We start from the raw sequence: 12084 nt of genomic DNA on the forward strand, positions 1-12084 counted from the left end.
ATGCCTGAGAGATACAAATACAAATGTTCTGAAGAAAATTATCTTAAATCTGGGTCACTCAGGATTCCAACATGTAAAGTTCACACAATTATTACCTCACAATAAAATTACATAGCAGAGGAGGAAATAATCCACTAGAAAATAGAGAATGTAGAAACAAACATAATGGATATAAATCTTCCAATACATTGTGTTGGATTTATCAGATAGAGAATTTAAGTTAATTATGTATAAAATATTTAAGAAATAAAATATCGATAAAAATTGAACTATCAAAATGACCATTCAGCTGTAAGAAAACAGTAAAACAAAATTTTAAAGATTAAAATCATTGAAATAAAAAAATTCCATAGATGGGTAAGCAGAAAAACAGTAAAAGTGAACAACATTAAAAAAATTAGAAAGCACTACAGCAAGAGAGAATATGAAAGAGAAGAGTAATGTGCAGAAAATAAGATAAAATGAGAAATTCTAACATATATGTAATTGAAGTTCTGGAAAAAAAGAGCAGAAAGAAATAGGGAGATAATTATTTAAAGAAATTATGAATGGGAACTTTCCAGAAATGACCAAATATGTGACTTCCCAAGATCAAGATGCATAATACATTGCAAACAGGATATACATTTAAGAAAATTTCACAGACAGACACATGGCTGTGAAGCTGAAAACAACAAAAATTAAGAAAATGTTTTACAAGTAAGAGAGATTTGACCTGTAAAAGAATAACAAGTGAGCTGCCAATAGATTTCACAAGCCACAATGGAAGCCAGAAAACTGTAGATTAACAAACTAAAGGGCTGTGAGAAAATGTCTGTGAAATTTGAATTGTGTGTAGCAAAATTATTTTTTAAGAGCAAGGACAAATTAAAGACATTATATTCTTTAAACAAAAGCTAAGAGTTTACTACCAGTAGAACTTCATCACAAGAAAATTTAAAGAATAAACTTTAAGAGGAGAAATATCAATCTTATTAGGAAGTTCTGAGGTTCAAGAAGGAATGTTGAGAAAGCATGATGGTAAACATAAAAAAATTATGATTATATGAAACTAAAACCAATCTGTGAATTATGGGATTAATAATACATGACAAAACTTAAATACACAGCAAAATGAACATATTACTTGAAGAAATCTGTGGACCGTTATAAAGGATTGTCAGTCCTTTATGTTACTCAGAGGAGAAAGTCAAAGATTTTGATAATTTTTAAACCTTGTTAATTATACATGGAAAATTTTGAGAGGAGTTACTAAAAAATAATAATAATAAAGCCTGTAACTTCCAAAAAAGCAGAAATAGAAAGATGAATAGGGAAAAATCAATCTGAAAGAAGGCAAGAGATGAGAAAAAGGAGAAAGGAGAGAGAGGAAGAGGAGGAGAAAGAGTGTAATAAAACCAGGACAAATATAAAATAAAAAATAAAATGGTAGAAATAAATCTAAATGTATCTGTAATTGTAATAAAAAAGGATTAAATGTACCATCTACAATACAGAATACTAGATCAGGAAAAAAATGCAGTAAAATTCTTGTACCAGAAAATATCTAAAACAAAAAGAAAGAGTAAGACTAGCAGTAAAAGAATGTTAAAGATACACCTGCAAAATACTAATCACAAAAAATTATTAGGCACATTACGATCAGATAAAACAGACACCTACCATTTCTAACAAAATATGCAAGCCTCTAAAAACTCAACAATAAGTAAACAAACAACCTAATTAAAAAATGGGCAAAAGATCTTAACATACACCTCATCAAAGAAGATATTCAGATGGCAAATAAGTATACGAAAAGATGTTCCATATCATACATCATTAGGGAAATGCAAATTAAAACATCAATAGAATACCACTACTCACTCATTAGAATGACTAAAATTTGGAACACTGACAACATAAATGCTGACAAGGTGTAGAGCAACAGAAACTCTAATTCATTGCTGAAGGATGGGAAAGCAAAATGGTATAGCTACTTTGGAAGACAGTTTGGCAGTTAATTAAAAAACTAGACATACTCTTACCATATAATCCAGCAATAGCACTCCTTGGTATTTACCCAAATAAGTTGAAAACTTATGTCCACACAAAAAGTGTACAAGAATGTTTATAGCAGCTTTATTCATAATTGCCAAAAACTGGAAACAACTAAGATGTCCTTAGATAAGTGAATGGATAAATAAACTCCAGACAATGGAATATTATTCAGTGCTAAAAAGAAATGAGCTACCAAGCCATGAAAAGACATGGAGGAAACTTAAATGCTTATTACTAAGTGAAAGGAGACAATCTGGAAAGGTTACATACTACATGATTCCAACTATAGGACATTCTGCAAAAGGCAAAACTATAGAGAAAGTAAAAAGATGAATGGTTGCTAGAGGCTGAGGGGAAGAAGGGATGAATAGGTGAAACAGAATATTTTTAGGGCAGTGATGCTACTCTGTATGATACTATAATGGTGGATACATTATACACACACACCACACACACACGTATACATTATATGCATATTCAATGTGTGTTATATATATTACATATGTAAAAGTCATTATACCAAGTTTATGTATAAGATGCAATTCATTGTTTCTTAAATTATCTTAAAGAAAATAAATCTGGCCATGACTATATTGCTTAAAATTTTTTAGGGATTTCCCTATAACTTTTTATTGAACTTATAAACCCTGATATTTACATAAATAGGACCTTTCTTAAAGTCTTTGCTTGAGGTAAAAAATGTTAAATATTTTTTCATTTTCTTAAGTGTAGTAGTCTTATGTTTTTTCCACTTTGAAAAAATAGACTCACAGGCCATACTAGTGAGTCGGATTCATAAAGTTAGTTTATTTTTGGTTTAAATTGTTCAAGGACTCACGTATAATTCTATACTTGTTAAAAAGATTTAGACAGAAAAATGCTAATTTCTAGTATTGATAAATTGTATCTCCCTAAGGAAGATAAAGAATTGGAAGCAATGGAATATAAGTTTCTCTTCCCATTTCTGATGCAGTAGTCTTGTGGGAGAGAAACCTCATCTATAAAATGGAATTCTCTCTCTCTCTCTCTCTCTCCCCCCTCTTTCTCTCCCTCATTCTATCTTACTCGTTCTTTGAAATTATTTTTTAGCTGTCTTCCATTTATGCCATTTAATACTTAATATAGAAATTCTGATCTATATCTAGTTACTGTTTTGATTCTAATAATTCTCCCCACATCTTCCCAGTTCCCATCTTTTGAAGTTATAGAGCAGTGAGAGTTTGATTATTTAGAAAGTTCTAATTTATAAGCTCCTAATGAGTTTTCTTCTAGAGACAAAAGGCAATATCAAGAGGCAATATGTACTTTGTCTCTTCCACCTGAAATAAATACCATATCAGAATTCCAGTGGCATTTAATGTCTGAACAGACAGTTTAACACTTAATATGCAGTTCCACATTTCTCTTTGATCTAGTTATTTGTAAGCTCCCCAAAGACAGACAAGAGCCATGTGCTCTGCATTTTTTTTCTTTCCAACATTGGCTAGTGTAGTGACAGAAACATAGATCCATATGTTCTTTAATTGGTTGATGGAACAAGTGAAAATCAAGTATAGGAAAATATGGTTTAGAAGAACAGTCTCTTTTAATGATTCCTTAAGAATTTTGTTTATTTATATGGCTTTAATTTTTCTAAATGTTGCCACTTGAATAGAATATGTATGAACTTAAATCATACACATTTTTTGTCTTATTCTTCTTCCCCAGGAGCAACTTCAATTTTTGCTTTTCTTTCTTTGAGTTCTGTATAGGCAAGAAACATTCTATGAAATTATTTAGAGTTGATTTACTTGTGTGTGTGTGTGTGTGTGTGTGTGTGTATACAGATATAAATATAATATTGTATGGTTACTGAAATTATGAAACATTTTCACACTTTATAAAGTTATTTAATAAACTAGAAAGGGCCATTTAAAATTATGAATCAGTAGGTTATTTGCTAAATTAATTAATATCACAAGGAAAGTGACTACATATCATTCACTGCAACATAACAGGACTGTTGCTTTGAGCAACCACCTACAGTCTTAATCTTGAATATCTATTCTTTACATCTTCATTTAGTTTTAAGTGTCATGTGGCTGTATTTAGAATGGTATCTGAACAACTGTCCTATCATTTGTTTTAGGTCAATGCAAGATACTCAGTAAAACTACCACATTTCCTAACAGAGATCAGGAACATGCCAAGCTCGTCTTAATTTCAATAAATTGAGATTTCCTCTTCTCAAACTAGAGCTCTTGATGGTTATTATAAAATTGGAATAGTTGAGAGTTGAAAAGGACCTAGTTGTTGAGATCACATGAGATTACAGTATTTATCACTAAAAGTCCCTTTACATAATTCATACATCAAATGTTTTACATCAAATGTATATTTTAGGTAAGTCCATTTGAGCTCTTCCATTTCAACCAAGTGCTGTTAATAGGCAATATTTAATATTTTTAATGCACAAGGTGTTATTTTTATATCGATTAAGTCAAGAATTACAAGGGCGGTGCCAATGTTTTCTGAATCAAAATACTGGCGACGTGATCTGAAAATTACCTGCTTATATACGGAAAAAGAAGGCCAAATATCTGAAATATCTGAGAGCTGTTATGGAAAATCCAGGGTGTGTGATTACTGTAGTTCATGGTTTTGTGTTCCTTGTTGGAGCACGCTGTGTTTACAGCTATAGCACTCATATTGAATGGGAGTTATGTTTTGTCCATAGTTGCATGTTGGCTATATTTTCTATAAATTTGAAATTGATTCTCCATTGTCATTGTATAAAAACAAAACAAAACAAGAAAACCCCGAAAGCTAGCATATTTTGAGCCAAAAATAATATCTTCATGTAGTCAAAGTACTATTTTAAATCTTCATTGAATAAAGGAAGAGACAGCACATAGAGGACATCGGCAGAAAATTTGGGATGATCACTGTTTTTTTTTCAATGACTTGTATTGGAAAAGCAAGTGTCAGTTATTAGTACTATAAAACAAATCTCATTACTTTCTAAATGTATGACTTGAGAAAAATGATTTAAATTCTTTCTGATGCATGTTCTCTATTTGTAAAATACTTGTAATTTTAAGAATGTCTATAATGTGAAGAAAAGTGAGGGATACTTCAAGACCCAAGGTGTCAAAATAAGAAATAAATGTAGATTAAAAGAAGTTTGAAAATTCAGTTTATAACATCTAATATGGATTCCTTTAATATTAAATCTCTACTATGTGTATCTATCATAGTTAAAAAAAAAAAAAAAAAAAGGCCCAAATCCAAGAATGGTTATTATTTAGTTTGATTTATAGATTTTTAAAACAAAGAAGTTATTTTTAATGTTTTAAAATGCATGTGTTCTACAAGAAATCCATTTTCTTAGTAAGAAAACAGCAATATAAATAATCCTTCTCACCTGTCAGCTGGAGCAAATATAGGGTTTAGTGCTGGCTCATTACCAAAGACGTTTTAAGAACAAAAGCACAAATTACGGCCCAATATCAAAGAAAGGTCTTTCAGCCAAACAATGTGCTGGCATTTTCACATATTTAAATGTGAACTTTCATTTAACCATTAAGTAAATCCTAGACTTTATTAAATCATTGTACAATTAAGCGTATTAATGTGCTCACTAATTGGTTGTGAAATTTCCTTTTTGCCAAAAAACACAAAGATAGCTTTCTCATTTCAAAATGTTGGTTTTTTCCTATCTCAGAAGAAAAAATTTCCTATTTGTATATTTCATGTGAGTAGATGAACACGGTGTTTAACAAATCAAAGACAATGAAAAAATACAATGGAAGTAATTATAGTGTTAAGATAGATAAGGAACAAGTCTAAATTATTTTTGGAACTTCATGCTTAAAATATGGCATTCTAAAATTTTAGAATTTGATGCAAAAACAGCACTTTTGAAATAGGTAGGATATTTGATTCCACTTTGGAGAATGCCTTAAGAGCCTGAGAAGCATTTGTCTAATGTAGGGAAAAGATGTAGGTAATTGAGAAGAACAAATAAACAATGAACCTCGCCCCAGGAAAAAAGAAAAAGATTTACCCCCTCTGGCTTAAAAGACTCAGCTCAATTCCACAGCATGGATATATTCTTTTTCTTTTTGGAACAATCTGAGTATAGATTTTTTTTTCTTCTTAGGAACTGAATCTCTTTAATCGGCTTACATTAAACTGCCTTTCTGATAAGAGATTAATCAATAAATCATTCAATCACTACTTCTCATATAATTGAATAACGTGAGGTCATAATAAAATGTGACCACAGGGCCAGCCCAGTGGCGGCGTAACAGTTAATTCACGTGCTCTGCTTCGGTGGCCCTGGGTTTGCAGGCGCAGATCCCAGTGCAGATCAACGCACTACTTGTCAAGCCACACTGTGGTGGTGTCCCATATAAAGTAGAGGAAGGTGGGCACGGATGTTAGCCCAGGGCCAATCTTCCTCAGCAAAAAGAGGAGGATTGGCAACGGTTATTGGCTCATGGCTGATCTTCCTCACACACACACACAAAAAGACGACCAGAATGCTAATGGGTACTGTTTTCCTGTATTTGCTATTCTACAAACTATAACTGAAAAGTCAAACTATCAAGAAAAATATTTGACTGAACCTTCTTTCTGTCAAAGTCATCACAGCAGCTCAGCAAATTTCTATGTTGATTTTTAGTACTTGTCTGTTGATTCCACAAGACTATTAATCTTTTAAGAGGAGGGCATATTCATCTCTATCCCCAGGGCTCAGAGCTAAGTGAGCCCTATGAACAGGTAGCCAGACACCCAGTAACTAGCAAGTGCCTTCCATTTTGGAGCTTTCCCTCATCAAACCCCTTTATAAGCCTTAGAACCCGCTAAAACTGCACTATATATAATTGATTTTCTTTGACTAGGTTTTATTTCAGGCTGTAGTTACCATCACTTTCTTAAAATTTTCCTTTTTTTAAATTTTAAGATAAAAGTAGATTCACACAAAATTACAAGAAATAATATAAAGATCTTAAAATCCCTTTACCTAGTTTTCCCCAATAGTAACATCTTGCAAAACTGTAGTATAATATCAAAACCAGGATATTGATACAGATAAGATACAGACTATTTATTTCTATTAACACAGGATCTCTTAGGTTGTCCTTTCATAGTCATCTACTTCACTCCGGTCCCTTCCTTGAATCCTGGCAACCACTCATCAGTTCTCCATTTCAGTAACTTTATCATTTCAAGAATTTTGTATAAATGGATTTATATGTATTTGACCTTTTGAAATTAGCTTTTTTTACTCTGAATAAACCCCTGGAGATTATTTCAAGTTGTTTTGTGTATCAATAGCTTGTTTCTTTTTATTGTTCAGTAGTGAAGCTTGGATAAAAGGCTTTGTCCCACAACTAAGAATGGTTAATGCCAGAGGGAGCAATGCTATAGCAAGAGTACACTGATGTGAGCCAGAAGCCAAGAGAAGAGAAAAGTCCAACTGAAAGGTGACTCATTGTACGTGGAGATCCTGACAGAAGTGATCCAAGTCTGACCTAATATTGTAGATAAAAGATGGTCACTGATGGGAGTATTTTGAGCAAATATCACCAGCTGCAGCAATAGAATTTCACAATAGCTTCAATATTCAACATGAAGAATAAAAATGATTGGATCCTTCTAACCTTCCTTGCTTTAGATGCTACAGAATTAGTAATGTTGGCCCATTCTGTTGAAATGTAATGTATCTGAACTAGCCATAAAGGGGAAATGAGGTCTGACATCATGAGCTTGATTAAATTGCCTATGTCTAACTCATGACGTCTCAAGATATAAAATAACTTCAGACTAACTTGATGAGTTAATTGTAATCATTGTCTAGGTGGTGACCTGAATGCTGCAGTCAAATGATATCATTCAGAAACCTGAGTTTTGAGAGCATGAGAGACTAAGTACAGAGTTATGGGAAACTCTTTGCCAGTGAAAGGTAGGTTAATATGGAGCCTCTGAAAATAGTATTAAATTGATGGTAAAGAAGTGAGGAGAAGACTGGTTAACAACTCTTCCTCTAAGGCAGAAAACAGAAAAGGAGTATTATATGTGATTTATGAAATTGGTCTACAGAGTGGCATGCATGTACTCCATAGAGCACTGAAGTCGAAATGTGATTCCAGAGGAAACATTAACTTACTTTTCTATAAACATATACATGTGCATAAGGCATATGTTATTCATATATATAGTGTGTGTGTACATATATATATATATATATAGTGATTATGTATAAGTATATATATAGGACAAAAATAAGAAGAGAAATTGAGCTTTACTACCATACAATTTGTAGATTCACACTGGCATCCTCACTTTGTCCTTATGTCGGATGACCATGAGTCACATATGGTAGTACCACAAATGTTCTGAGGAAACAGAGGAATTCTAGGAAAACAGAAGAGTTGGCAGTGGCACTCTCAATTTTTTTTTAATTGAGATATAATTGACATATAACATAACATTAGTTTTAGGTGTACAACATAATGATACAATATTTGTATATATTGCTAAATGATCACCACAGTAAGTCTAGTTAACATCCATCACCATATATAGTTACGATTTTTTCTTGTAATCAGAACTTTTAAGATCTACTCTCTTAGCAACTTTCAAATATACAATACAGTATTAACTATAGTTAATAATTGTTCTGGTTTCTTTTAGTTTCTGTGCATTACAATAGATTACAGTTTGTGAGCTATAGGATGACGTTTACATAATTAATTTTGTAAAGACAAGACCTTTAAATAGGAACAAATATTACTTTTTAAGGAGCTGAGGATCAATCATAAAAATCCTTAAACACACAGAGGTTTTCCCATTGTCTCACAGAAAGGTAATTAAGTGAGTTGTAGAATTAAAAAATTTGTTATACTTTTATATGTCTTTAAAGATGTTCTTTCAAATTGCTGACTTTCTATGATAAAAAAATGACTATGGGTTGTATGATTTCAGAGAAATTTAATGTTAAAAACGAGTGAGAAGGTAAGGGTTTTCTGACACATACATCAAAAGTGAACTAAGGAGAGGGCCTTTCGAAAATACTTTCATGGTTATAAGATTTTATTGGTAAAAATGATGTAAATGAATCACTTAGGGAAATTCATATCAGCACACTTAAAAAACTGGGAAACAGGATAGTTTAACTTGTTTAAAATATTTCCAAAGACCTTTAATAGGTTTTGAACTTCTTTGTTACAAACATAAAAATGCAACACGAATGACACCTCATGTTGCATGAAGATACAAATCTATTACCAAATTTCAGCAGAATTCTTTCCCTAAATGATGGATAAGATTAAAAACCGAATACCTGATTTAGTAAGCACAGGAAAACTTACATTTTTTCCATTTAGAACTTTTGTTTTAGAAACTAATTTTTTTTTACCTTTATAATCACTGCAATCAAGTATTGAAATAACCTGGATTTAGGCCAATATGCCAAATCAAAGTGTTAAACCAAGATTTAAAAAATCAGAAAGCCATTTCAATCACATTTTTCTCATTCTAAAGTGTCACTAAAAAAATAATTTTTTGACAGCAAATGTACTTCGTATAATTAACAAATAAAATAAAATATTCTAGGTTATTCCATCTTCATCTCCTTTTAATTTGTATTTCTGTTCATTTTAGAGTGTGCATAATATATTTGTACAACATACATGTGTATAATTTACAAAGAAATAGATGTCTATGTATTACTGGAGTGTACTCCAAACTTTTTATTGCAATGATAAATGTTTAGAAAGATTTGAAGACTGCTAGATTAGAACATCAACTGTTCACAAAGAATAAAATTTGAGAACATATGCTATTTTCCACATCAGGGAAGATTTTCAGTGATCTTTGTAAATGTGACCACATCTGGATTAGCTGAAAGTCAAGAGGTCTGATTGACATGCAGTGGCAGGAACCTGAGAACATGAGAAAGAGGGTGAGTACAGGATAGGCTAGTGAGGGAATATGAGGATAAGAGGGAATAACTGAGACTGTTAAAAAGAAAAAGGATCAAAAATCAAACTGTCCTTTCTCTAAGCTTTTACTGAATATTTGACATGTGGTTGGGTGCATTATTGCTCTTTCTCTGCCAGTTTACTAACCAGGAAAATCGGGAAAAAAATAGAATACCTATTTTAAAGAATTGAATGAAGAGCAGTTGAAGTAAAGCCATGCAAATTGCACAGCAGAGCGCTTGGTATCTAGCAAGCCCTCAATAAATGTCAGCTATTAGTATTGTGGCGGTTTCTTGTGTTCTTCTTAAAATTATTTCTTTTTATTCCTAACCTGGCTTAAAGTTCTTTGAATTCAGGATTCGTATTTTATTTATTGTTATCTCTAAGGCATATTATACATAGGAGGTATTTAATAAATTTTGATTAGTTTATATAATGATAACTATTGATTATTCTGTCTGACAGGAGCTAATGCATTATTATGCAAACAATACTTCCATAACATATATTTATTGTTTACTTTCTTGGTGCTAGTTTAGATCATTAACATATAAACTATAACAGTAGAAGACTATGATTAATAAACTATCCAAAATTTAATCTATAGTAAAGCATTCTAGGGCAATACATTTCAGTGAACTTCTTTCACAAAATTGTCATTGATCTTTTATTACACTGGTGTCATCCTGAGCATATAACAAAGAGAAATTAAAGCCTTTTTAAGGAGATATTTTGGTTCTATTCTATCCATATTGAAGACTTCCCTAAATATCTTCTTTGCCAGTTCAATGACCCAGAACTTGTGTTTAAAAAATAAAGCAGGTAAATTTATAGATTTTAAATTTAATTTTATTATTCTTCTTTAAGAATAGTAAAAACATTGCAGAAGGTAGTTAAAATCATACAGACAGTATTAACTTTTCAAATATAGACTTTGAAATTCTTTGAATATTCTATTACAAACCACTAATATTAGTACATAAGGAACATCACATACAGAATTTCCTTTCACCAAATGTTTGAAGGGATTTTTTTCTTTTAATTTAAGTGCAAACTAAATGAGTTGGTGAAAGAACAGGTATTTCTTAGATCTCTGAACGAAACTGCAGTGTGGACCCTTTCATTTTCTTTTCATAATCTTTTTCAAATCTCTCATACTGGGCTACAGTGAACTGATTCTCCCAGTCTCCTGAAATACCTGAAAAGAAAGAAATGGTAAATTTGACACTACTGTAAAATTTCCTTCTAAGACCAATTTTAATTTGAATTACCATACTTGTATTTTTAAACCTTTAACTTTAGAATGTCATATCTACTCCATAACTATATTCCTCACCTCCTACTGCCGCTCCCAGACTCCTAGGCCTTTTTCTTTTTTTTTTTTTGTGAGAAAGATTGGCCCTGAGCTAACATCTGCCAAGCCTCCTCTTCTTGCTGAGGAAGACCGGCCCCGGGCTAACATCTGTGCCCATCTTCCTCTACTTTATATGGGATGCCAGCACAGCATGGCCTGACAAGCGGTGCGTCAGTGCGCGCCCGGGATCCGAACCGGCAAACCCTGGGCTGCCACAGAGGAGCATGCGCACCTAACCTGTTGCGCCACCAGGCCGGCCCCCAAGGCCTTCTTAGTTTTCCAAAAATCTCCAGGGATTTTTTTCAGTACCTTATGTAAAGAAATAGTCCCTTAAATAGCTTCAATAAATGACACTGGGAGAAAATCCAATATCTCAAAATCTTTACTCTTTGGATTCAAGAGCTTTCTTAATAAAGTCTACAGAGAAGTTTTTAGTCATTTTAAAACTACATTTTCCAATGTCAAATGATAATTTATGAAAACAGATCTATGATCAAGTAACATTTGGAAATTAGTGGGTTAAATGTAATTAACTATATTTCTTTATTATAGGATTGTTCAATCTTCAAAACACTAACCATATCTAAAACCTTGAAGAAAGGATACAGAACAGCATTTGAAACGAATATCTTATAAAAAATAGTGCCATTTTCATAGACTATCTCACAGGATAACCCAGAAGACACATTTGGAAGCCAAGTTTTAGAGAAAAAAAAAGGGAAG

At 32.1% G+C, this 12084-nt stretch overlaps 1 protein-coding gene across 1 annotated transcript in view; it reads right to left on the reverse strand.

Annotated features, from left to right (window-relative positions):
* Positions 1–10870: 10870 nt before the first annotated feature.
* Positions 10871–12084, reverse strand: part of LOC101401188 (sulfotransferase 1 family member D1-like) — a 45957-nt gene continuing 44743 nt past the window's right edge. Inside the window, 1 exon segment of the mRNA XM_004419225.2 lies at positions 10871–11207. Within this exon segment, the coding sequence (XP_004419282.1) occupies positions 11093–11207 (115 nt within the window). The 3' untranslated portion in view covers positions 10871–11092.

This window comes from Ceratotherium simum, chromosome 8 (assembly GCF_057802395.1).
Source record: "Ceratotherium simum simum isolate JZ-2026a chromosome 8, ASM5780239v1, whole genome shotgun sequence".
NCBI classification, from domain to species: domain Eukaryota; kingdom Metazoa; phylum Chordata; class Mammalia; order Perissodactyla; family Rhinocerotidae; genus Ceratotherium; species Ceratotherium simum.